This window comes from Brachypodium distachyon, chromosome 4 (genome assembly GCF_000005505.3).
Source record: "Brachypodium distachyon strain Bd21 chromosome 4, Brachypodium_distachyon_v3.0, whole genome shotgun sequence".
Classification (NCBI taxonomy): domain Eukaryota; kingdom Viridiplantae; phylum Streptophyta; class Magnoliopsida; order Poales; family Poaceae; genus Brachypodium; species Brachypodium distachyon.
In genome coordinates, this window is record NC_016134.3 from 18,962,365 (window position 1) to 18,988,312 (window position 25,948).

A 25,948-nucleotide genomic window follows, 5' to 3' on the forward strand; every position below is an offset into this window, starting at 1 on the left:
TTGTAATGTGTCATGTCATCAACCAAACATAGCCCTAGCTCGTCTCTTTTGCCAACCAAAATAAATAAATCATGAAAACACAACTTCACGAATGTGGTTCTGAGATACAACTTCTTGATTTTTTGTTTGCAACAGAACGACAACTCTTCACCATTTGTGAGCACATAGCCCAAATAGATGTGGCACGCACGTGGTTCAAATATTAATGTGGCATCATATGACAATTTTCTTAACTCCTATAAAAAAGTCTCGTGGTGTTGGCGGTACGTCGCACTCCTCCACACCAGTCTTACATGTGGGACCTGACACCGTCTGTCTCCCCCGTGTCTTCCTGCACCGATCGAGTTCTCGCCCCTCCCCTGCGTAGTTGCCGGCGTCCCCCACACCGCGCCTCCCATCCGCCCTAGCCGCCAACCCAGCACGCTCCGCCCCCTCCTCTCACGCGGCTGGCCCGCCACCCTTTGTTGCAGTTGACAGCGAAGAAGTAGCGAGCAGGGAGGGGAGAAAGAAGGTCACCGGGGCCGGCGAGTTGCCTTGCGGTGGGTGCGGACGGAGCAGGCTCGGGCTCCCTCCCCCTGCCCCTTGCCCCCTATATTTCTCATCCGCGGAGGAAGACGCTGCCACGGAGCCGGCTTGCCTCCACAAACACCGGCGCAATTGAGTTCGCCGCCGGCGCATACGCCGGTGAAATCTCCTCCACCGCGGACAGGAGGTATGTTCCTTTGTTTGGCTGCGCTAATATTGCTAGCCTGCCGACATTATGTTTTGTGCCTTGATTAATTTGTACAACTACTCGCTTAGTTATCATGTTTCGAAATATTCGGGAGGACCACACAAATTACCGGTTTCCTTCTGCCTAATTTGAGTTTCGGGGTCCTGGTTCATTGAAATTTCTTATTTTAGGATTTGTTGGATGCATAACCTGGAAGCCTTGGATGCACTTGGTCTAATAGGGCATAAAAGTAGGCTGGCATATGACTGCCTAATTGATCAACTCCTTATGTGGTGTGCAGTCTGAAATTTTTGTTTGGTAGCTGTAGTTCATAATAGAAAAATATAGGGGAAATTGGCCAGGGGACACCGTTATTTTATGACCTTTGCCCAAACACACCGCCTGAATGTGTATTTGCCCAGTACCATTACAATTCTTGGGCCATTTGCTGAAACACACCGCCCCTCCAAAAACGGAAAGTTAACCTTTTTGACTGCTCATGACTTGATTGGGATGGCTGTTTTGAATAATGTTTTTTTGTCTAATGAAAATTTTGGCCCTTTCAGTCAGTACCTATGTGCCACTTTTGGACAAAAAAACTATTCAAAACAGCCATCACAAGCAAAAAAAAAACATAACGAGCAGTCAAAAAGGTCAACTTTCCGTTTTTGGATGGGTAGTGTGTTTCAGCAAATGGCCCAAGAATTGTAATGGTACTGGGCAAATCTACATTTTGGGCAAAGGCCACAAAATAATGGTGTTCCATGGCCAATTTCCCCAAAAATATATACTTGGAGGAAATGTGACTCAAGACTGTAATTGGTTGGTGTTGGTCATCGGCATACTTCAAGTCCTGCAATTATTTCAAGAATTTTGAACCTAATAACGAGATGTGACACAAGACTGGACTAAACCAGTGGTGTTCAGTTTCAGAAATTGGTTTCTTATAAATGAACTTGTTTAGTCCAGTTGGGCTATTTTTTCCTTTCTTTCTTTGTTTTGTTCCTATACTATTGGTGATGCGTATACGTTGGGAAAGAGATGCCTTACATGCTTCTAAGAACAATCAAGGCTCTTTTAGTAATTTGTTTTAGTTGTTACTCATGTACAACAGAGACAAGGTAAAGTGGGAGAGGGGCACCTCTAGGCATTTCAGTTTTTCTTATGAATTGTTGGATGCATAACCTGGAAGTCCTGGATGCACTTCGTCTAAGAGGGCAGAAAAGTAGTCTGGCATATGACTGCCTAATTGTATTGGCATAATGGTAGTTTTGCTGAATTGGTTTGAAAAAGAAAATCACCATATCATAAATTGTATCGGCCCAAAATTGAACTTTGCACCGCTTGTGCTGTTAGCTCCAGAATTTGAGTTGCTCTCTTACCTAGGTGCTTTTCCATCTTGGAAAATGATTGTGCTTCACAGATGCTGCACATTACTTGCTATATTTGAAAAACTGCTACAATATTAATATTGTTTTAGGTATTTAAAACTTGCCCCTACATTTAGAACATTGCCATATTCGTCGCCACATTGAAACCGTACAAATACATCATTCTGTCTGGTATACAATTTGTTCATTCTTCTATTTTGGTTTTTGCAAAGCTATCGTTTTACACAACAGAGGAAGAACTAAAGAACATATTTTCACCATTTGGCACCATAGAGGAAGGTACTATATATATGCTATTTCAAGAACTGTTTTATCCTGTCTGCAATAGGGCAATTTAAAATCTTCAATATGGTTCTTTTTGCTGGTTTGGATTATTTTTTATATGTTCCATGGAAGTATTTTAGTACATTTGCTTTTTGTATCTTAACTGAATATAAGCTCGATTGATGAGAGACAATCAAACTGAAAGGCCGAAGGGATTTGGTTCATAAATTGAATTGGCCCAAAATTTAACTTTGCACCCCTGCCGATTGACATCTTAAGATAAGAAGGAAGAATCAGTTATCATGCAGCCTGTCAAGCACAATGGTAGAAGTAACTTTTTACCATGGTGAAATGTTGAAACTATGTTGTTGCCTGTTGAAGGATTTCCTCAACTTCCTTGCTCAATTTTCTCAACAAGTTAATTATCTAGGACACAGGAAAACTTCCTCGCTGAAAACAGAGAAGGGTTGTTTGTTTGCAGCTCTTGTGAATTGAACTCAGCTGATGTAATTGACTCTACATGTGTTGCGCTGTGATCATATTCAGTGTCATTTGGTTTTAGTGGAGTTATAATGTAACTGGCTTAGCACTCATGTTAATGCTCTAATATCTTCCTGAAAAATTGTTGCAGAGGGCTGAGCTTGTGAGTCTCAGGGACAATACCAAAAGAACTTAGTGAGCTGAGATCCTTAGTATTCATGTGAGTACTTTTCCGTTATTTTCTATTGTAACAATGTTTGCATCTGCACCTTTTTTTTTCCGGATATGCAGACGTATGATATTGTTAAAATGACTGTTTCAACGACCAGTTTAAGAATTGGAACCCATTAGTTCCATTCTTTCTAATAGGAAAATGAAGTCAAAAGCATGAGCACAAAAGGTTTGAACTTTGAATTGTCAATAAAAGAACACCTAATGAGGAATCTTAACTTCTGTAAAAATGGCTTTGTGCTTCTAGCCTACAACCCAATATTGACTGGATGATTAGTACAACCCAGTATTCCATAGCAGGATACGAGCATTGCACCTCTTTTGGGGATGAAAATCCAGTTTGGAGACGTTTGTGGAAGATGAAAATTCCACCCAAAATTTGAACCTTCTGGTGGTGGCGTGTGATTCATGACTTTATTTAGGTTAGAGAGGTTCTGCATAAAAGAAACATGGAGCCTATGAATACTTGCAGTGACTGCGGTGACAAGGTTGATGCTATTTTCCATTCTCTTACTAAGTGTATCTTTGCTAACCTTTTTTGGTCTTATTTTAAAGATCTTTGTGGTATAAAATTGCCAGTGCTGCACGCTCACCTGGACGGCAGACTTGTCGGATCCATCCTTTTGCAAAACCGATGTGGCTAGAGCCATCTTATGCGGCATGTGGTCAACATGGACAACTTGTAATGGTCAACATCATGGTGAGGTGCCCCTCAATCTGAAGACTGCTTGTAGATGTGCTTGGGGCACATCTTTTGACCTTATTGAACTTTGACGAGCTAAGAAACTTGTGCCATGCAGTGTCACCCCTCCTCGATGGGAATCGTCAGACCCATGCTGGACAAAGATCAATGCTGATGCGACCTTATTCTTGCTGAATGGTCAGTCAGCCTCGGATGTTGTGTTCAGAGAAGAAAGGTTGTATTCCTGGCTGCTAGAGCTGGGTAGCATGCTTCCATTCTCGATGCCTTGACAGCTGAAACAGTAGCATGCCGAGATGCTCTTCAGGTTGCTTCAAATCTGAACTTGCGCTTTGTATACCTGCAATCTGACTCACAAGTGCTGCTGAATCTATGGAACTCCAGAGCAAGTGATAGATCAAGTATGATCCCTTAAGCAGATGGATGATCTTACTAGGGGTTTTTCTGGTTTTACTTTTGTTCACGTAAACAGAGACCCGAATACACCAGCTCGTATAACTGCAAAATTATCATCTCAAACTGATTCAGATTGCATCTGGTCTAACCACATCCTAGATTGTTTGGCAGTGTGCATTTAGAATGAATGTAACCATGTTGATTTGATAACATGAGTTTGATGTTCTAAAAAAAATAAGGCATGCTTTTATTGTTATGTTATTTTTATGTCGGAAGCAATAAACTATGTCTTTATAATCTTTTGTTGTACCGTAGTAACGCACGGGTAACTAACTAGTTGTTTTGAAAATTACTAACCACTATTATTACTCTGCGTATTTTGTTTCGTTAAGACAAACTTTTGACCAAGAATTAATCTATTAATATGTAAGTTATATGCTACGGAATCATGATCATTAGTAAGAACTTGACGAATCAACTGATATAAATTTCATGTATGAAAAACAACATATCAATAGAGTTTTCATAGGTCAAAGCCTTGTCTTAATGAAACAAAATACGCCAACCTTTGTGAAATGGAGGGAGTATTTTGTAAATATTAAGAGAGTAATTGTGCAAGTAGTAAGCAAGGTATGTAATCAGTGCAATTATATGGTCAAAATCTATTGGATCTTTTTCGAGATGGTTGGACAGATTGGATTTCTACTTTTGGGCATTCGATCCGCATGTTTGAATAAAAAACATGTTTTATATATTGGTTGTTGGCCAGTCAAATGTCAAAACTTTTAATCAGATCAGAATTCCGGCAGACTGCCTGCCGGGAAATTATTTTTGCCGGCAGCTCAGGCTGCCTGCTATATTGCTGACGGCAAAAGTATTTGCTGGCAGTCTAAACTTTACCGACAGGTGGCTGCCGGGATAGGTTAGGCTGATTTGTCTCGGTGATAGAATAATGAGACGGCGAAGGTGATTTCTTCCATGTCAAGGTGTTGCGCGAAATAAAAAGTAATAATACCCATAGGCTAGCTAATTATACCTCTGACCAGGAGGAGTAGCAATTGCGTGCGCGCACTGAACGTACACACTATATTGCCTCCGGTTACCATTTTTCTTCCAAAAACTCTTGGTATTTTCTCTAAAAACTCGTTCTTATTCATCCATCACTCAGTATCTCTACTGATCTACGCACACCACAGTGGACGAGATCGGCTGGAACTTGAACTGCGTGCTCCAGGCGTAGCTGAAGGTGACGTCGGTGCCCTGCACCACTGCTGCGCCGTTGTTGAGGAGGCAGGGCTTCCCGTTGCCGTCGTAGCGGAGCTTGGCCGGGTCGACCTCCAGTGTGGTGTTGTACCCGTCGCAGGCCACCGTGACGCTCGACTGCGGGCACCCGCACGTGTTCTTCACCGTCACCGCGTACTCCGGCTGCCCGTGCGCCCACCCGCCGGTGCCGGTCTGGGTCACCAAGATGTCGGACAGCGAGCAGTGGGCCGCCACACCTGCATGTCGTTGACATTTTGAAAAATTAAATCGCATGTTTTCTCAATTGAAATCTTTTAAACTAGGATTGGTTTGGATATGTATATATACCGAAGTTGATGATGCAACACAGCAAGCAAGCCAGAAGAATCGCTGCCAGCTTGGCTTCCATGATACTCGTTACAGTGATGTCTAATTCAGGTATATATGTATGTGTGTGCTGCTCCTGTGCTCTTGGTTAGGGGAGGGCCGGGGCAAGTCTTTAAAGACCAATGCACCAAAGGAAATATTCGTGGCTCGTGAAAAAGGAAACCGATCGGCAAAGTTGGTAGGTTTCCCACTTAATTAAGGAACAATGAAGACATTTATCGATCTAACCGACAAGTATATATGCGTTAAATAGGGGATAAATAGCCACACGCATATGCCACAGAACACCCCCCCCCCCCCCCCAGCCGTTGGAGGGACGCGGCTTGCCTGTTCAGACGAGAACCTCCGATCCGTAGTCACGGACCATCTCAGTCTCCAAAATCCTCCGGCCACCGCTGCCTCCGTACCTAAGCCAGCAGCAGCCCCGCCCCTGCACCGCCCTTCCATCATTCCTTGGTCCGTTGGTCGCCTCCCGCCCTTTCTCTCCTCCCTGACGTCAATACTAGCAGCAGTGGTGGCTTATTGGCGGTAGGAACAAGTTCCGAAAGAGATGGATGGGTGCGGTGTGGATATGAATATCCAGGTAGCAGTGTTCAATGTTCTGCAAATGTAATCGACGCTACTACAAAACGGATTATAAGTGATGATACGTCACCGTCGGTGAGAGAAGACCTGCCACTGACGTCGAACATCACTGTCGGGCGGCAAAGAGCCCGCCACTGATAGAACGCCAGGGACCTGCCCATCTCCGCCCCGCCAGACATCAATAACGGGCGTGGAAATCGACCGCCACTGATGATGTATTATACGTCACACGATATATCAGTGGCGGTCAACCCATGCCACCCGCCAATGATAGTTAACATTTCTCTGGTGGGCACCGCTGCATCGACCGACACCGATGAGTTTGCGGTTCCAATAGCGGTCGCCGAAGTCGCGACCGACACTGATGTGCTCGCCATATAAATAGGAGAGCCAGAGCCGCAGTTGGTCACCGCTGCGGGTCTTCACTGACCTGCTGCGGCCACTACCTCCTCCTCCAGCTGGTAGGTTTCAGCTCCTTCCTCCTCTCCCTTCTTCCTCTCTCCCCCGGCCGGCCCGCATGTAGAAAGATCCGGCCGCCTGCTGGCCACCATTGAAGCTTCCTTTTTTCGAGCTCTAGCCGGCCGCTGGCCAATTCCCTCTCCTCTGGCTTGAACTCGAGCTCCCTCTCCCTCGCGAGCTCTCTCTCTCTCTCTCTCCCTCCCTCCCGGTCTCTTTCCGGCCTGATGTCCACCACATAATTAATTAAGCTAGGGTTTACCACTCAAACCCCGTGGTTAACCGCAGCCTTAACTCCGGGCTTAACCTCATAACCTAATCGTTTGCTTTATATTTTCATCTCTTGTAGATCGAAGGACCGTTGTTGGATGTACGCCAAAGAAAGAATCAATGCTAGTTGGATAACCGAATGGACGGTCTTTTTTGAAGTCGACAAAGCTGATATAGAAAGAAAAAACCTTTTGTAGGTGTGTTGTCCATGTCGAAAATGTGGAAACACATCCATGATGAAGCCCGAAGATGTTCAGATGCACGTGCTAGCATTGAGTTTTGTGAAAGGTTATTCACGCTGGACTTCTCACGGGGAGGATGCGGTGGATGTCGGTAGCGGCAGCGAAGATGATCGTGGCATGCAGTATGATCTGACAGATGATTCCGAAGAGGAAGTAATGGTCGATGAGGAGGCAAATGTGGAAGGTGAAGGAGCTCCACGTGCATGGCAGGATTCCCGAAATGCTAGATGACCCGTACCTACGGGGCCACCCCGACGATGAGGCAGAGTTTATGAAGTTCAAAAAATTGGTGGAGGACGCAAACATATCCTTGTATGATGGAGCTGGCAAAGGAAACAACGTGCTGGAAGTAACGCTCGAACTTCTGAGGCTGAAGGCAACATCATGTTGATTAGACAAGGGCTTCATGGACTTGTTCAGTTACCTTACTTCGGTTTTTCCGTAGCCAAACAAGTTGCCTAAGAACACATACGAGGCGAAGAAGATTACATGACTGCTTGGATTAGATTGCGTGAAACATCATTCATGTCCAAATGACTGCATTGTATACATTGAAGAGTACGAGAACCATGAGAGTTGCCACATATGCGGTGCATCGAGATACAAGAAGAAAAACGCCAGAGGTAGTTTTTCTGCTTTGGAGCTATCATGGTCTTTGGACAAGAGACTGGCAACCACAGCGCCGGCAGACTTAACCTCCCGATGTGCTCATATTTTGGATTGAAATTGGTCTGATTGGAGCTATCCTGTCCGTGCGCACCGCTGAAAGAAGAATTCTAGGGCCGCTGAAGAAATTGCCAGAGACGGGGTGACAAAATTCCACTTCGGCAATGCCCATGTTGAGGGGCTTTGTGTTTAGGGAGAACGACATGCGTGTGTGTTGGCGATTTCGTCGGCTAACAAGGACACATGGGACACAGTTTTACCCAGGTTCGGGGCCCTCGAAAGGTAATACCCCTACGTCCTGCTTGTCTGATCTTGTATTGATAGAGAGATTACAAGGTTGCCGTAGAGGCTATGGTGCGCATATCGGATCTAGCGTGTATGAGAGACGAGATCTGTCTTGGTGGAGAGGCTTGTGAGTTGTCCTCCTTGGCTCCCCTCCTAGTCCTTTATATATGCAGGAGGTCAGGTCTCGGGTGGAGTCCAAGTCGGTTGCAATAGAGAGATGTACTATTATTAAGCTTCCTTATTTTGAGTTGCAAGATTAGGCATCCGGACTCCTGGAGTCGTAGTAGGCCTCCGAGTGGGCTTCGTGTTGGGCCGTAGTGGGTATACCAAAGATGAGGACCCGATGGGTCACTCCCACGTCAGTAGCCCCCGAGTGTCTAGCCGAGTCGTAGACTCGGGTAGAGACTCAAAGCCGAAATCTTTGTCCGTCATGTGTTAAGCCGGTCGCAGCTGATAATGCTGAATGTAAAGATCATTGACTCAGAAGTGCATCGAGTCGAGGCTCGTACTTCGAATAAGAAGGGATCGACTCGAGAGTCGCTCGAGTCAAGTTACAGTTTTTAACAACACGCGACAGGGATGTCATTGACTCGGAAGTGCATCGAGTCAACGCCCCGCCAAATGTAGCTAGATTACAGTCATAGGGATAACCACATAACGCGCCTGGAATACTCAATGGGCTGAGTCCAGTTAATTGCTCTAGGGCAAAAACAACATTAGCTTACATCAGTATTCGAGTCCCCGGGTTCGAACCTGGCAACTGGCGAAATTCGACTTATCCTACTGAGGTCTAACATAGTCGAACTCAAGTTTTCAAGTGCTCGACTCGCTTATCAAGAGTATGGGCTTATACTTATGAGCATGAATTTGAACTAGAATGGCGCAGCTGGTGCGACTCCAGGCCCAGTAGGAAGCCTACGGATCTTATCTTCACATAATGAACGTGGATTAGGGAGCGACCCTTCAGTTGATGTTTTACTGGATGAATGCAGTTGATGCATATCCAGGCCTAATAATAGGTCTTATCTTCACGTAATGAACGTGTTTCAACTACAATAACGCAGCTGGTGCGATTCCAGGCCCAATAGATGATCTACGGATCTTATCTTCATGCAATGAGCATGGGTGAACTAGAGTAACACAGGTGGTGCGACTCTAGGCTCTATGGAAAGATCCACGAGTCTTATCTTCATGCAATGAGCATGGATGAACTAGAGTAACGCAGCTGGTGCGACTCTAGGCTCTATGGAAAGATCCACGAGTCTTATCTTTGTGCAATGAGCATGGATGAACTAGAGTAACGCAGCTGGTGCGACTCTAGGCTCTATGGAAAGATCCACGAGCCTTATCTTCACGTAATTGTACGTGGCTTCGGGCATATTTCTGCAGCAGATGCGACCCGAAATTCGACTGTCATCAGTTGACCTTCACGTCATGGACGTGGCTTCGGGTATATTTCCGCAGTAGATGCGACCCGGAAATAATCAACTTTTTGTAATCGAGTACAGTTTTAGCCATGCTGTAGGCTGGTATGGCCGACCAAGGAGAGGACTCAACTTGGGCCAGGCGCACGTTGGCGCAAAATGATCGTGGTCGACTCTGTTGAGGACCTGAAGCACGGTGAAACCAGCGGACCCGAAGGGTAGCAAGGTCAATCGACCCGAAAAACGATGCACCCGAAGTACCGAGTGCGCGTAGAATATCTGATCAGCTTATTATTAGCGGTGATTTTTTCATTTGCCTGAACTCGATGTGCTATCTAGTATGCAGGCCCTTCCGTTAGCCTGACGCCCGTCGTATCTGTCCCATGCCAACCTGTCAGTTGGGCTACAACTGGGTTGAAGTTCATGGATTTCGACTTCGTATGCAGAGTCAGCTACTCAGGCGGCATGTTTGTTAGCACGTGAAGTCGAATGTGTTTCGACTATTCACAGGCGATGGAAACTGTTTGACCGGAATGTGTCATGTTTGAAATTAGCAAATACATAGCAATACTTATCTGCAGAGTGTAGTTCTGGCGGTGTAGATTTGCACGGCGCAGCCCCCGAGTGTCGGGTGCGGCGGAATTCGTTTCGCCTGCAGGACGCAGCCTCCGAGTGTCGGGTTCAACTGACACAGTTTGGCCCGTGTGGCGCAGTCCCCGAATGTCGGGTTCGCAGTTTGGCCTCTGTGGCGCGGGCCCCGAGTGTCAGGCGTGACTGACGGAGCCGATGGGACCGCGGCGGACGGAGCCGACGTCGCGTGGGGAGTCGGTGCTGCGTCAGGAGTCGACGCGACGGACGATGTCGACGGCGGATGCGTAGTCGGAAGGAGAGAGTCGACGCGTCGTCCGGGCAGACAATCTTGATGCGGTGGACGGTGCGCTTGTCTGGGCGCTGACGCGGAGTTGATCCTCGGCGTCCGGCGCGCGTACGCATGCTTTTGCTCGGTCGTGGTATGGCGATGCACCTTTGCTTGGAGACGGGCATGCAGACGTACGTATCTGGCTTGGTTCAATCTTCAAAGCTACCTGATACTTTGTACAGTAGTATGCAAGCTGGTAGTTGCAGTTTGTGCTTTCCTCAACTATGCAGCTCGAGGTTTCTTGAGGATTGATGATGTTCTGTTCTTCGCGTAGTGGTAGGCAAGAAACAGCAGACGCACGTGCGTTTTTTGGAGGTGACCAAGCTTGAATAGCACGTCGGCATGTCTTCCTGTTCCTTCTTTCCTCTTTTTCTTGCCGTGACCAATTGGGTCCAAGAGACTGCACATGTGCATGCGGCTGTTCCACCGATAAGGCCTATGGGCCGAACTGGTCCACGGGAGGTGGAAACTGAGGCCGGCCTGTTCCACCGTTAAGGCCGGATCGGGGATCGAGATTGATCCGGGTACTGATCGGGACACGAGTCGTTCGCAGCTCGGGAGTTGGAGTTGACGACGGCCGTGAAGAACACATGAAATCGCAGGCGGCGGTAGCTGAATCGGGAGCCGAAGAACGCGCACGGCCTGCGGGTGTTGTGCTTGTGACTTGAAATTCCTCCGTCCAGTTATTGCGGATGCGTGTGGCGAGTGTTTTTGTCAGAGTCAGGATTATTTTCCCTCCGTGACTGGGGCCTCGACCGATCCGAATATGTTGTCGGTGACGTGCTTGTTAAGATCGGGTCGCGGCCGATATGTTCTTCGTCGAGGCTGTCGCTATGTTGCCGTAGATCGTGATGTCGCGTGTTGACGCGGTTGATCGTGGGTGCTGCTCTCCATTGAACTCCTGGGTATCCTGACTGCAGCAGGGTGGTCGCGTCCAAGCATGCATGCCCACCTGCAACGTGATCTGCTACGTCCTCGCGGCGCGCGACCAGAGTCGACGCACTGGCAGAGTCGCGTGGGACGGGGTCGCACGGTAGATGGCGTTTGTTGTCACGTGGGACGGGTCGCACGGTAGATGGCGTTTGTTGTTGTGCGGTCCAGTAGTTGGGGGTATAGCGGACCCGTTCCGGCAGCAGGAGACGGAGACGTTGTGTCGTGGATGGAGGCGATGCAGCGGAGAGGTTGCGTCGGACGCTCTATCGGATGGACTCGACGTGGCGTAGGGAGTTGATACCGCGGATGACGTACAAAGTCAAGCCAGACGCTGGTCGGACGGAGTCATATGGTGGATGGCGACGATGAGACATATGGTGGATGGCGACGATGAGACGGCAGATCGGCCAAACGCTTGGTCTGTTTGAGCGCTTGGCACTGCTTGAATGCGACGGAGGCCGTGGGCCTGCTTGGCTTCATCTGTCAAATATAAAAAAAAACAAAGCCATAAAAGACGTTGGTTTGATCTTGAGAAAAAGGTAAAATAAAACCGTGGTAGTTGCCAGTTGGGTCGCGTTGCGGCAGCAGGTACGGAATGATGCATGCCGGCTGGCCCTTGCGCCCGCTTCTTTCCGCTCGTGCAGAGGAGCAAGTGGTTGGGGCAGCCCGACGACTTCGATCTGGTTGCTCATGCGCGTCCCGATTCTGCTGCTCGGGTATGCCCGTGGGGAAGCTGGGATCCCGTGGAGGAGTAGTGGATGGAGGCGTCTGCCCCGTACGTATTGATCTGACCGGCAAACACGTGTGTTGCGTCGGATGTGGTCAGAAGGTCGATGTAGACTGAGTGTGATGAAGTTTTCCATGGGCCGGTGATGCAGTCGGCGTGCGGGTGGCAGCGAAGCAGATGTTGCCGTCTCGCCGATTCGTTGGCTGCTATCGTATCTCCCAAGTGTCGGGTGTGCAAAGGCGACTGGGCCTCTGCGGCGCAGCCCCGAGCGCGGCGAGCGGCTGACGGAGTCGACGATGCACGGACGGAGTCGACGCGCGGCATGGATGTCGGTGCGGCGGCAAAGTAGAAGCGGCGGACAGAGTCGCGTCGTACAGGCACACACGTGTGCCCATGTCGAACTTTGCTTCGGTTTGGGACATGCACGTTTTGCATGTTTGAAGTTTGCTTCCAGCCCGTGATGCACGTTGTAAATTTTTCCAATCAATGTACTGATCATGCATCTAGCGGCTGATACTTGGGCCGTGTGGCCGTATCCCATGGCTGGGCCTAGGCTTCGTGTCCTCGTGTAAGCCGGCGCACGACCAAATTGATCGGCCGACTGCTGCTTTGATTCGGTCAGCTCGAGGTCTGAAGATGGCCTCGTGATTGATGCATCTTGGTAAGCGTGATGATTTGTACAGAAACAGTATCTGCTTGCGCGTGTGACCTGCCAAATATTCATCGAAAACCGTTACTAGGAAAACGGAAAAGGAAACCGGATCGTTGCCATCGGGCATCGGGGCAGTGGACCGAGGCACTTTTTTGTTTGTACTTCAGTTTCAGCTTTTCGTGATTTTAGTCTCAAAAATATTTTTTTTTTATACATGAATCTGAGAAGCATTTTCGGACGTGTTTGGTGCTTCTAGTTGAGAAACACGTCCGAATGTGCTTCTCAGTTTCATGTATAAACGGGAGGAATACTTTTGAGATTGATAGAAGCACCAAAAACTGAAGTAAAAGCCCAAACAAACAGAGCCCGAGGAGCCCGGCTCGACACTGGCGTCAGATTTTTTGAACCAAGGAGGAGACCGAGTTGACGTAGTGGCGACCGTCTGGACCAATCGAACCAGTGGTCGACTGTGTTAATCCTTGCGGTTGTGCCGGCCTCGATCTTCGGCTCTGAGTAAAACAAGATTGACATGTCTACAAGTAATTAGCACGATAGATAAACATAATTAGAGAAAATTAGACCGATCTTCCTTTTTTCTTGTCTCCTAGTGCATGGCCTCAAGCAGATTGAATCCCACGGGGTAGCTTGATTGACGGATAACCGGAGGTTGCTGCGCTCATGAGTAGAACGGACTCAGCTGTTGCCGCCACCTGCGCTCGATGGATTGGCAAGGCAACACGTCATGGAGGCCGATGCAGACGCGCTCGGACGTGGCCAGATCGGTCAGTTGATCGTCCTGGTTCTCGGTTCCTTGTAGATCGGTTGCTTCAGAGTGGACGAGTTGCCGACTGATGATGATGAGGCCGTCGGACTCGTGAATCCAACACACGTCGATTCCCACACACGGCGTCAATGACGAAATCTCACTTCGGCGATGCACATGTTGAGAGACTTTGTGTTTAGGGAGAGCGACATGCGTGTGTGTTGACGATTCCGTCGGCTAACAAGGACACAGGGGACACAGTTTTACTCAGGTTCGGGGTCCTTGAAAAGTAATACCCCTACGTCCTGCTTGTCTGATCTTGAATTGATGGAAAGATTATAAGGTTGCCGTAGAGGTTATGGTGCGCATATCGGATCTGGCGTGTATGATAGATGAGATCTGTCTTGGTGGAGAGGGTTGTGAGTTATCCTCCTTGGCTCCCCCTCCTGGTCCTTTATATATGCAGGAGGTCAGGTCTCGGGTAGAGTTTCAGTCGGTTACAATAAGCCTCCTTATCTTGAGTTGCAAGATTAGACATCCGGACTCCTAGAGTCGTAGTAGGCCTCCGAGTGGGCTTCATGTTGGCCCTGTGGGTCTCCCACGTCACACGGCAAAGGGGATTCGGAACAGCCAAAAAAGTCGCTAGATGGTGAGGATGTCTTCCCCAAGTCTATGGTGGTGTGACCAGTGGCACGGCGCCGGATTCGGTGGTCTTTTGCAGTTTTGCCCGCCAGCCTTCTCGCCGCCACCGTCGAGCCAGGAGTAGTAGGAGGACAGCTGCACGGGGCCGCCTTCTCATGTCCACCATGGATCATGTCCACTATCGTAGGTCGAGCGGGGGGGGGGGGGGGGGGGGGGGGCGGGGGGGTATAAAGGGGTGGTGGGGGGGGGGCGACAGTTAGGGTTAGGATTGCCCCCGCCCATCCCGCCGCCGCCTCCGTAATCCCGACGTCGCCGCCCATTATGCCGCTGTCGCCGGCGCGGTTAGACGGAGGGTGGCCCCCCCTCGTTTGAGGAGGAGAGGCTGAGGGCCTTCGGGTCCCAACTGTCGGCGGCCGGACCGGCGCAATGGACAGCCAGGGCGGCCGCGAACTTGCGGAGGAGGCGCCGGGCTTCCGGGTGGACGTCGTCAAGGACTTCGCCATCGTCGTCGTTGGTCGGTGGTGCGAGGGCGGCGGCCGAAGGCGCGGGGTCTTCGGTGGCCGGAGCAGGCGGTGTAGGCGATGGTAGTGGCGGCGCCGTGCCGTCCCTCGCGGGGCACGGCCCGAATCTGTGAATGGGGCAGTACAACGGCGGTGGGGGCGGAGCGAGGGCGGCCTCGAAATCATCTTCTTCCCCAAGCATAGGCGGCGCCGGACCGGACAAGATCCACTCCATGGTCAGCGAGTACTCCGGCGAGGCCGGCGGCGCGACGGTCGGAGCGGCTTGGGCCGGCGTGGTTCTCCGTGGCGGCAGACCGGCGGCCACCCATGCGGTTCCATCGGCGGCGTGGGGCCCACCTGCGAGCCTAGTGGCGACGGTAAGTGCCCGGCGACCACCTCCTTGGCCCGAGAACTCAAGCAGAGCGAGAAGAACTAGGGGCAGATCATAGGACGCCATGATTCTCACCTTCTTCTCTTCTCTGTGGTTGTAGAACTAACGTGGCTGAACGTATTGTGAATGAAATCTGTGTGTTCTTTCCATTGAATGATGTTCATATATATACAAGGGGAAGGGACACCAATACATAACTAATTAACTATTAATTAACTAATAATTAATCCTAATTGATCATAACTAATTATTCTTAACAACCACGATGGCGACCACCACAGCCCAGTCGCGACGGCGCCTCCACGCGACGTCGTTGGTGGCACGCTTGCCCTGCAGCGGCGCTGGCCCCTCGCGTCGGCGGCTCGGTTGCCCTGTTGTGGCACACCTCCCCCAGGCGATGGTGACCCGGTGTTGCTTCCAACCTCCATGCGACTGCGACCTTAATTTTACTGAAGCTGCATTTGCATAAAAAGTAAGCGAGCACGTGCACTTACGTCCTAAAATATAAATCATTTCTTCCGAATCTCATTTATCTTTAGGTAAGTTGCTTCCTATTATCTTTTTTATTCCACGTAATTAGGTGTAATGGTTCAGCAGTGCAAGCGTGAGCGTATAATTTTTGGGTCATAGCGTGACATAGTTCACATATTTTTGAATCGGTCTTCTTGACAAGTGTGTGCATGGTATATTTCGCAACAGATAAAAACAATTTCACTTTACAAATAAAAATGATTTCATATATGACACATGGTACGAAGAAACCCCACAAACAAATAAAATGATCTCCTTTGACACAAAAAAAAATATGAAAAACTCAACCCGCGCAGAGACATGACTGCTCACATTCTCAGGCACACATATGCAGTATTACCAAAAGTTTAAATGGTTGGCAAAAAAGGATATTACTTCCACTGGAATATATAGTAATCCATAGATAGATTTGAGTTCTTTCTGAAATCATTGATTCAGAGCTAGTGGCTTCAAAGATGGTGCTGGCAAAATAGGACAAAACATCGTGTCTAGATTCAGTGGCAAAGCTGCAGTACACTGAAAATTGTTGGAGGAAAAACAAACAAACAAATCCATATGTGAAGCCCCAAGAAATTATATGCACATAACACTACTAAATAAATCTTCCATTCAGTGTTCTGTTAAATATGAATCAGTTTGTAGAAAGCATCAAAAAATCTTGTTGCTTCAGAAGTAACACGAAACAAATCAATACCTGTTTGTTTGATGTTGAGATGAACTAATTCAAGCCTGATTTTGCTGAAGTTGCTAGATTTTATAGCATCTAAAAATTCCATGTGCCCAGGATTCAAAGCTGGCAATAGTCATAACCAACATGTAAGCATGAAACAAAATTAGATCATTGCCTAGAAGATCCAATCAGACACAAACCTTCGTATAGTAGTAGTAATTTCCAACGTTTTCTTTTCAGCAATAAACTTACTCTTTTCCTTATCATGGAATTGCATGCACCACACTAAATATTGAAAGTTAGCTCGAATCTGAAGAACAGAACAACAGAGAACAAGCCAATTGAGTCAAGGGTAGATATACATCGCCAAGAAATTCCTAGTCCCATGCAAAAATTAAGGTAACAACAACATTGGGTTTATTAAATGGACAATCACTCTATTAGACACTCATGTATCTACGCAGATATGTAGATAAAATATACACCACACTTGATAGAATGACATCTTACATGGTCCTGTATCAAATCAGACTATCTGTGCCCACCAAACACATCCACGTAATCCCTGCACCTACAACTTCTATAGATTTGGAGAAACAATTATTTTTGGTGCTCCCTGAAATCATCAAATTAATTATCTTGATTCCCATGCATGGAGTAGAATTCAAAGCAAGCATAGACAAGACTCGTATGAACTACACATAGTTTCAAGGAATAATGAAATCCCAATTAGTACTAAGGTTGATATAGAAGTGATCTAGGTCTAATACAAAGATGGCAAACAATAGGTCAGTTATTAAACCATAATCTTCACAGATGAGGTGTTGAAAAAGAATTTGGTAACACTAAATTAAAATAGAGCAAAATGAGGTTGACCATTCCAATTCAGATTACGAACTTGGCAATGTTCTAAAGTTTATAAATTTTATTAACTGCCATACTACAAAGAGCAACAGTAAAAGAAGTGTGAGCACCTACCAGCATCTCTACAGAGGAATTGAAGTTGATCTGTCCTATATGTCAAATGAGCTCCGAATGTAGGATACAAATACCTCGATAGTGATCTGTTCAAGACGTTTATCGTCCCAAGAAATGTTGGAACTGAAAAACTCAACTTATAAAGACCAATAACCTTGGTTCGTCAAAAAAAAAGAGACCAATAACCTTATTCAGTACAAGTGAAATTTCTGTTGTTTCAATGAAAATCCCAGTACCTTCAGTGAAGGTCATGACTGAAAACTTAATCTCACTAAAATGGATACTATATACCTTCTTTTGCAACCTCTTAATTTGCTTACCTGGCAAGCATACCTCGATAGTGATCTGTTCAAGACGTTTATCGTACCAAGAAAAATCCAACTTATAAAGACCAATAACCTTATTTGGCTCCATCAATTATGTGTAACAAATGGCAGTTTATATACTGGATGATCATCAAGATGGGGTAGCAGAGAGCCTTATGTTTGGCTGAAACTGAATTCTGCCACCACAAAGGTTCACTCGGAATGAATGCCATCAATTAAGGAAGTTTTGCTATATAGTTGGCTCCTATTAAGAATGCAATCCGATTTTAATTTTGCAACAATCCATTATTGGCCATTAAGAAGGTAAAGCATCAGTTATTAGGTATGTTCTCAATAGGAGCAAGAGTCAAAAAGATTCTACTTGTATCATTTGAAGATCAACGGAATCTTAAACTGAAGCATCTTCATTTACCATAGGAGTTCCCATACACAATACTTTATGTTCCCATCTAAATATATTTCAGGTTGTAGCAAACATAACATAGCATTCCTCGCTAGAACTGCAAGTATGTTTCTTACCAACAGAATGGAATTAGTGCAGTAGGCATATGTTGGAATGTTTTGTTGCGTTGCCACTAATCCTTGGGTTATTCCATCAACAAGTCATCAACAAGAATATTGTAATTGGTTTTCAGATGATCTTATGAACACAACATTTGAACGAATTGAGCTGCATAAAAATGCGCTGCCACTTATGCAAAGCCTAAATCATCCACAGAGAAATATCAATAAGCTGTCGCTCACAATTTGAAGATGTTGTCAATAAAATCAATTCCGATTATGATGTCTATCTAATCATCAGGTGTACCAAAATTTTATAGTTTTAATCATCATCCATGCAATCCAACATAGACAGAGACGAAAAACAGGGAGCAGGCTCTTACCAGTACGATGTCCGTGAGCGGCTCGGTGCTCGGGCCCGGTGGTGGAAGGTGGGCGTGGAGGAGACCAGGGGCGGCGTGACGCGGGCCGGCGCATGCAGCGGCACGGCGCCGCGGGAGAGCACATGGAAACTTTACTGTTAACATTAATACACGCATGGTCTCATTCAGAAAAAGATTAGTTATAGGCATCCAACAAGTCTCGACTCAACAACGCAAAACATGCAAGTAGATTAAGAATTAAGAATTATACACATGGTAAACAAATCTAATTTTCCACCGTGAGAAGCATTTTAACAAACACACGATGTGCTAACTGTTCAACGTCTGAAACTCAGCTGCTGAATGTGAACCAGAATTTGCGAAAAGGGCAAAAACAGAGAAAGAGGAGTGGCAGTGTCAATCACCTGATTCCACGCAAAAAGTCGGCCGGCCGATGAAAAATCGGAAGAGGAGGTAGGACTGGGCGGCGGCAGCAGCCCTCGGCGCGGGGCGGGAGGAGATGTCGGGGCGGGAGGAGGCGCGGGGCGGGAGGAGACGTCGGTGGCTGCAGCGATCGCGGTCCCTCTGTGTGACCCGGCAGCTGCAGCGGACGCGGGAGGGGGTGGGCGGCGACGCTGGAGGTGCCGGACGGCGCGGGGGTGCTGGGCGGTGGCCGCGGGAGATAGGGTATGCGGCGCAGTAGGGCAGCAGCCGCGGGAGGTAGGGGCTGCAGACAGACGCTGCGTCGGCGGGCGGGCGAGGCGGCGAGAGGGCGGCGGCGGCAGGCGGACGGGCGGCGTCAGGACGGGCGGGCGGGCGGGCGGCGTGAGGTCGGCTGAGGCGGAAAAAAAAGGGAAGACGGGCGTAGAAAAGAATAGATGGATGATGAAGAGGTACGTGCGGATCAGGAGTTCTGGGAAGCAGACCATAGTCGGATGTTAATTATATTCGCTAAACGCAGACATGAAAAAGATCGGCAGGGTAAACGGTAAACGGCAGTTGTCGCAGGGTCTAATTGTTTGTTAATTGTCAGGTGGGAAACGTGGGGAAGATTTAGAAATGAATGTGTTCGTGTTTTTATAAGCAGTAGAGACAGAGATGTACCTTTGCCGAGAAAAGTTGATGTACCTGCATTTTGTTGGAAGCCGCGGACTGCTGAACCTCAGCTATTTTGCTGAAGAAAGCTAGAATTGTTACTTCGATGTACATGGCGTTTTTATGTTGTTTAACAGAATAGATGTCATCATGCCAGATGTTTTATTGTACACTGAATCAATTTGGATCTACAGATAAATCCTTGTTGTTTTGATGTACCAGAATGAGTTTGGTGTTTGGATTGCTTCCTCTTCAAATTGTAATACTCCTCCTTGAATAGATGTGAATGTACAAGGAAATCTTTGTTGTTTTCCATGCCATGATATGGTTCTGCGTATATGCACCAGATGCCGCATGCTGTCGTTTATGTATATCAAGTTCTACTGCGCGTGGGGCAAAGTTATACACTTTATATGTGATGATACGTGGCATTGTTCTTTGTCAATAAAGTTAAAGAATTGATGCTTGTGTTATCACTTTGATGATTTGTAGCAGTATTTCTTAAAAATGTTTGGTTACGCGGTGCGCACTATTTGTCCCAAAACGTGCTTCCCGACAGGCCACGGTGCCACCCCCCCCCCCCCCCCAACGAAGACAGTGAAATCCATGGTCTCGCATTAAATGCGATACTTGGTGCTCTTATTTTCCCATCACGTGCCTGGCAATCCTTTTCCTCATCACCTGGCCCTCTAACTTGACAACTCTTTCTTCCTTATTCTGCGGACGTAGTTCTTCTTCCTCCAGCAGCCTCTGCCATGAAAACACAAAAGGAATCAGATCAACCTCTAAAAAAAACACCTAAAAATTACATGGAACTAGAGAATGCAACTAACAAAAAAAACATCAGATCCAGGCAGATCAACCAAGAGTCGAGGAAAACAAACTTCTCCAAGTACTTGTTGTCTTGTTGTCTACCTCAATTTTGGCTGTAAAAAAGAAAAATCTAAAACACCTCATGGTTTGATGCCATAACTTTTGGTCCAATACTGTATGATCTAATCCATGAAAATTCCTGCACACACACAAGATCCAATTCACAGAGAAAAAGCCCAAAACGTAGTTGTACTACTATTATTTACATGTAGGTAGGATTAAAGAAAGTTCAGATAAACTACATGCATATCTTTACTCTTATAAAAGAGGCAATTGGTGGTGGCGGTCCGTCACCTCTTTGCCTCCTCTATCGCAAAAAAAAAGCTTACCACCTCCTAACACAACAATTAAATCTGTTAAATAATTAAGATATGGATGGTGTTTTCCATCGAAGCTAAGATAAATCATAAAATTAATAGCACGTGTCATTAACACATAAAAGTTTTTTAATTCACGAGCAGTCTAATATGTTTTATCCGTAGCAACGCACGGGCATTTAGCTAGTAACATAGGAAAAGAGGATGTACAAGTAGTTTTCAGGTTGTTTTGTGACCATATACAGCTAGAAAACACAAAATCACAGTTCATGGTAGCATTGCACAGAACCCTTCTTTTTTCCATGCAAGAGATCAAAACGCTTCATTGGGGCATTGAAATTCAGTTAAAAACCTGCAGAAAACCTTGTTTATGGTCTGCTTCCATCACGTGATCAACCTAGCTTGAAGCCCACCCTTAAAAAGCTACCATCCCTTTCTTCTACCTCCAGACCGCCATGAGAACACAAAAGTAGGCAGATATATGTCTAGGGAAACAAAAAACCCTAAAAATTACATCGAACTGGAGATAACTTTCGACCAAAAAAATCACCGACCCTTTCTTCCACCTCCAGCCATTGCTGTATCTCCGTGAACATCTCCAGAAAAGGACCAACAAAAGATAAGTTATATCGAGTTATCGCTAAAAGTGCTGATAAGTTACATCTAAAATTCAAAGAAAAGAAGAAATGTTACAGCCAAAGAAGTGGTGAATGAAACTTCTAAAAAAATGTTACATCCAAATAAGTGGTGAATGTAACTTCTAGAAAAATGTTACATCCAAAGTATTGATGAATGTAACTTTTAGAAAATGTTACATCCAAAGAAGTGGTGCATGTAACTTTAAGAAAACTAGCCAAGTGACCCGCACAATTGCGCCGGCAACACCCTTATGTGTATCAAAAAGTTACGATGTTAGTGTCATAATATTATGTTATTTGAAAGTGCCTTACAAAGTGACTGTTCAGGGTATAAAAGTGACATTTTAGTATTTTCAATTGTCCATCTTCGATCATGAAAATTGCAAGCTACGAAGGACAATATAAATGTAAATAAGAGTCAAATATTGCAATGAAAGGATGGCAGAAGAAAATGAACTATACGGAGTAATTGAATAACATGCATTTATGTTATTATTGTGCATTATCTTTTGAAATGAACATAAAGAGATGAAACATATATGAAGTCAGTTCTTTCCCCATTATAAAACCTTGCACATCCTATTGTGCTCACGGTGTTTATATGAACAATATTAGAATAAACACAAGGATCCATCAGGTGTGTGTGTCTACATATATATTGCAATATCCATCAGAGAGAGAGAGAGAGAGTAATCTTAGGTCTTCCTGACTTCAACCCAGGGTCTGCTTGATTAATTGTTCTGTAAACTTATTGATCAAATCACAAAGCAGAAAGGTACGACCTATAGAAAACAAATTCATAGAGTAGGATCGTCAAGCACCTCACAATTTCTTAATTGGCATCCATCTATAATATGTTGATGCCCACACCAAGTTTGAATGAAAAGCAGATTGATCTTCGCATGGTGATTAGAAGTTCATTCCAGCCCAAAGCAAGTGAGATGTTTGACATGGTTGTGGTAACCTAGATGCTAAAACGTGTAACAGGGAAAAACAGATTCTGAATTCTTTGGCAGTATCCAAAATTGAACAATCGTTGGCAGTAGCTTTTCTTAATGCTGAACCAATTTCAGTTGGCAGATTTCATTGTTAAAGAACAAAATATATTAAACAAAGGCAGAACAACAAATAGTTGATTGGAAACATGTTGTTTACCTGAGTTGATTGGAAACATAAATAGTGTTAAGATAGAGCAACCAACCATCTGACGTAAAAAATCGATCTGATAGGAAGTTGCGATATAATACACTTAACACCCCCCCCATTCATATCCGACATGGAAAGAAAGAAGCTCAATTTGGGGGTCTGAGACTCGAACTCAAAACCTCTACTCTGATACCATGTTAAGATAAAGAAGCCAACCATCTAGACTAAAAGACCGATTTGATAGGAAGATGAAATATAATACAATTAACAAATCGCAACTGTTATGGAGACCATTTGGATGGACAACGGGGGTGGTTGTATTCCCTAGTCCATCATGTATCAAACCTTAGTTTCGAAGCTTTTTCTGTCTAATTAAGAAAAGATTATTCATTCAGTGGTAGGTGACAATCCCATCGATAAGGAAGTGCCTATGATAACTTCAAAAATACTCAAGCGTCCGCCAATCTTATTTATTTTTGATGCTAATTATCCATTTAAGATGATAGTAACTCGCATTTGAAATCCGCTATATGACTTAACAATCAAATTTGCAAAATCGTCAAATAATTCTAAATGAAGTGAGTTCATAACAAATTCTGCTAATGAGGGATAAATCAAGGGGCAATAGTAGTTCTAAATATTGCAAGATATATGGAAGTGAAATCAAAATTTTGGAAAAATACAAAATAGCATCAATGGTATTTTTCTTTTGTAGTTATTCCATCATGACATCGATCATGCTATAATGGGCTGTCTAAATAATGTGACAATAGTTTGCCTGGAAGTTTTATTGCTAAATTTGTTATTTCTGTACAGAGAACAAATCAATCTATCTTTTGACGAAACTTTACAGGCATGAAGTTTCATCTATGTAGCTCTGTACGAAAATGGACTTGAGATTTCTTATCAAATATAACAGTGCTCCAATGTGAAGACCATGAACTGGAGATTTCATCTAAAACCAAAATTAACTCGGCAACACACAGATCCTACTGACAATTTGAACCTAACAGTGCTTTTCACCTGTACAAGTCGCTGATAGCCTCCTATTCGTTACAAAACCATAAAAAGTGAATGATTACTATAAGGTCTGACACACATGAAGTTAGTCTTTCCATATTCCATCAGAACAAAAAAGAATTAAAACCACTTCTCTAAGAACAGAGGCATAGATGAGACCGTCCGCTGCCAGTCGATCCAGACCGACCAAGAAGAACAGGAAATTCCGGAAACCTAGAAAGAAAAGATACAGAGTAATCTAATCTTACGCAAGTTGTTTCCTCTCCATAACTGATCGATAGACCGCCTGCTGCCGCCCCCCGCCCGCCCGCAACACCGGAGAAGTGTTGTCGTACATCCTGATGGAATTGATTCGTCCCTGCCTGCAGTCTTAGTGGCCGGGCGCATTGTCGTTATCACCAATCGAAACCTCAGAGGAGAGCAGGAGGCCGGAGGCCGGGAAGAGCACAAAGGAGAGGAGACGATGGGACCAATGAGTCGGACTAACGCTACAAATAAGTTTAGTACGACAACACTTCTCTATCTTTTTTGGTAAGAGATCGTCAAAGTTTAGTAGGAGATCACACGACAGCCATGAGGTGCACACAGAGACCCGTGGGATAAAATCACGTCCATTGATTTCTATACTTAGCACGGCAGGTCCACCTAATGGAAAGGCCAGATGTTTTGCTTTTTTTTTTAGATTTTCTTGTCTCTCTATCTTTTTTGTGATAGCTCCGTCATGTACTTTTAATATATAATAAATGTTACATTCTAGATACTTGGATTTGAGAAAATATAAGTAATCTGATCTGAGTAATAAACGCTAAAACCCAGTAACTTACATCCATCATTTAGCAAAAATGCAAGAATAAATGAACACTTACACATAATTGTAACATCTAGGAATCCTTTCCCTTACCAAAAATATTATCCAAATAAGAGCTTATGGCAACAACAAAACATCACACATTCTGAAGCTCAGAATCCATCGAATTTCAGGATTCCTGGCAACCGATTCACCACAGGAAAAACTTGAGATCAAGAACATCGTACAAGACTACACAAAACGACTAGAATCTTTACTTGGATACCATCCAGACCCAAAGATCAACATGCATGCCATTCCATCCACAGTAAGACACCAATGTTCAGAAGTAACTTCATTGCATCATATTTACACCTATGAACTACAGTAGTGGGACACATAATGCAAAGCAAAATGAGCAAGCATAATTTCATTGACAAACAAAAAGGAATGGAAATTAAAACACAGCTCCATTACCGGCATCAAAATAAAACAAATGAACCTCGTAACCAAAATTACACATAAGAACCCTAAGGTTCATATTATTGCCCAGATTTTACTACAACCTTCCCGGCTCGGCCCAATCACCAGAACACCTTGAAGCCTCCATGGTCAAGCTTAGGGACAGTTTACTGGTACAGGAAGAGCCCAGCCTTCGCCGAGCGAGTTAAATTCAGGGTAATTCGGGAGGGGAAAAGAAACATACTGCTCAATTGGGTAACCTGAATACCTGATCGCCGGAGTTGCCGCGCTCGTGGTCTCTGGAGTCATTTGGCGCCGGCCGGTGGTGGTGTACATTCGCCGAGCTGCCCGTTCTTCTCGCTCGAGCCCTCCCAATCCGGTCGCTAGATTCTTCCCACGCCAATCGCCAGAGTCGAGCAAGGGATGGCGTCGTCACCGATCCAGGAGGAGACCACTGTTGCGACTCGCTGCTGCGGCGGGGAGGGAGAGAGAGGGAGGGGGGCTGGGCCGCTGTCCAGGCCGCTCAGACCCGCTGCTGCGGCGGGAAGGGAGAGAGGCAGAGGAGTGGGGGCTTGGTCCAGGCTGCCGCAGCCCCGCTCGAGGGGAGGTTGTGTCACGCCTCCTGCCTCCATCACCATGGAGTTGTCAGCGCACACAGCAGAGGTGTAGCCAGCGCCACCTGCAGTCCACCTGGGAAGAAGTTGCCATGTCGTGAGAGTTGTGTGTGCTATAGGAGTAGTTGAGTGGACCCAATCTGTAAGTGAGGGAGTGAACTGCTGTTGTTATAAGGGGGAGCCCAGGAGTCCGGCGATTCTAGCAGGCCAGCTACCTACCGGCGTCCTTCTAGCCATCCATTTCCCCATCAAGATTCGTGCAAATATATCTGGTTCCACACGAGAGATATTTCCTCTCTCTTCTCCCGATCCCTCTCTCTTCTACCGATCTCCTCCCTCCCTAGTCTCTTCCCCCACTGCCGCTGCCCCC

General features: G+C 46.0%; 1 protein-coding gene, 2 long non-coding RNA genes and 1 other non-coding gene across 13 annotated transcripts; 1 reads left to right on the forward strand and 3 right to left on the reverse strand.

Moving 5' to 3' along the window:
• Nucleotides 1-253: 253 nt before the first annotated feature.
• LOC104584542 lies at nucleotides 254-4,435 on the forward strand. Of its 5 annotated transcripts, none has more exons than XR_001407475.2 (5): nucleotides 254-712; nucleotides 2,999-3,067; nucleotides 3,366-3,566; nucleotides 3,658-3,778; nucleotides 3,879-4,435. It is a non-coding gene; the product is annotated as an uncharacterized LOC104584542 (long non-coding RNA). The 5 variants fall into 5 exon arrangements; XR_001407476.2 differs by having other exon boundaries at nucleotides 3,379-3,566; XR_001407474.2 differs by lacking the exon at nucleotides 3,366-3,566 and having other exon boundaries at nucleotides 257-712; nucleotides 3,634-3,778.
• Nucleotides 4,436-5,221: 786 nt separating this feature from the next.
• On the reverse strand, nucleotides 5,222-5,874 carry LOC100826474 (TPD1 protein homolog 1). Its single transcript, XM_024455211.1, has 2 exons — nucleotides 5,765-5,874; nucleotides 5,222-5,673 (listed from the first exon to the last, which is right to left on the reverse strand). The coding sequence occupies exons 1-2, from the start codon at nucleotides 5,823-5,825 to the stop codon at nucleotides 5,348-5,350; spliced, it is 387 nt and encodes a 128-aa protein (XP_024310979.1). The 5' UTR covers nucleotides 5,826-5,874; the 3' UTR covers nucleotides 5,222-5,347.
• A 9,507-nt stretch (nucleotides 5,875-15,381) lies between these two features.
• LOC104584543 lies at nucleotides 15,382-19,435 on the reverse strand. 6 transcript variants are annotated; one of them, XR_002960209.1, is made up of 4 exons: nucleotides 19,052-19,434; nucleotides 16,660-18,781; nucleotides 16,484-16,582; nucleotides 15,382-15,713 (listed from the first exon to the last, which is right to left on the reverse strand). It is a non-coding gene; the product is annotated as an uncharacterized LOC104584543 (transcript). The 6 variants fall into 6 exon arrangements; XR_002960212.1 differs by lacking the exon at nucleotides 15,382-15,713 and having other exon boundaries at nucleotides 15,957-16,582; nucleotides 16,660-16,769; nucleotides 16,970-18,781; nucleotides 19,052-19,435; XR_002960213.1 differs by lacking the exon at nucleotides 15,382-15,713 and adding an exon at nucleotides 15,957-16,250.
• A 5,409-nt stretch (nucleotides 19,436-24,844) lies between these two features.
• Nucleotides 24,845-25,513, reverse strand: LOC112272311. Its single transcript, XR_002965942.1, has 2 exons — nucleotides 25,233-25,513; nucleotides 24,845-25,155 (listed from the first exon to the last, which is right to left on the reverse strand). It is a non-coding gene; the product is annotated as an uncharacterized LOC112272311 (long non-coding RNA).
• Between the last annotated feature and the right edge of the window lie 435 nt (nucleotides 25,514-25,948).

Excerpts from the sequence above, each read along its gene's own strand:
- LOC100826474 (XM_024455211.1), bottom strand. The coding sequence starts at position 5,825 with ATGGAAGCCAAGCTGGCAGCGATTCTTCTGGCTTGCTTGCTGTGTTGC. Across the intron at positions 5,674-5,764 it reads GTGTTGCATCATCAACTTCG|GTGTGGCGGCCCACTGCTCG; the intron begins GTATATATACAT and ends AACGACATGCAG.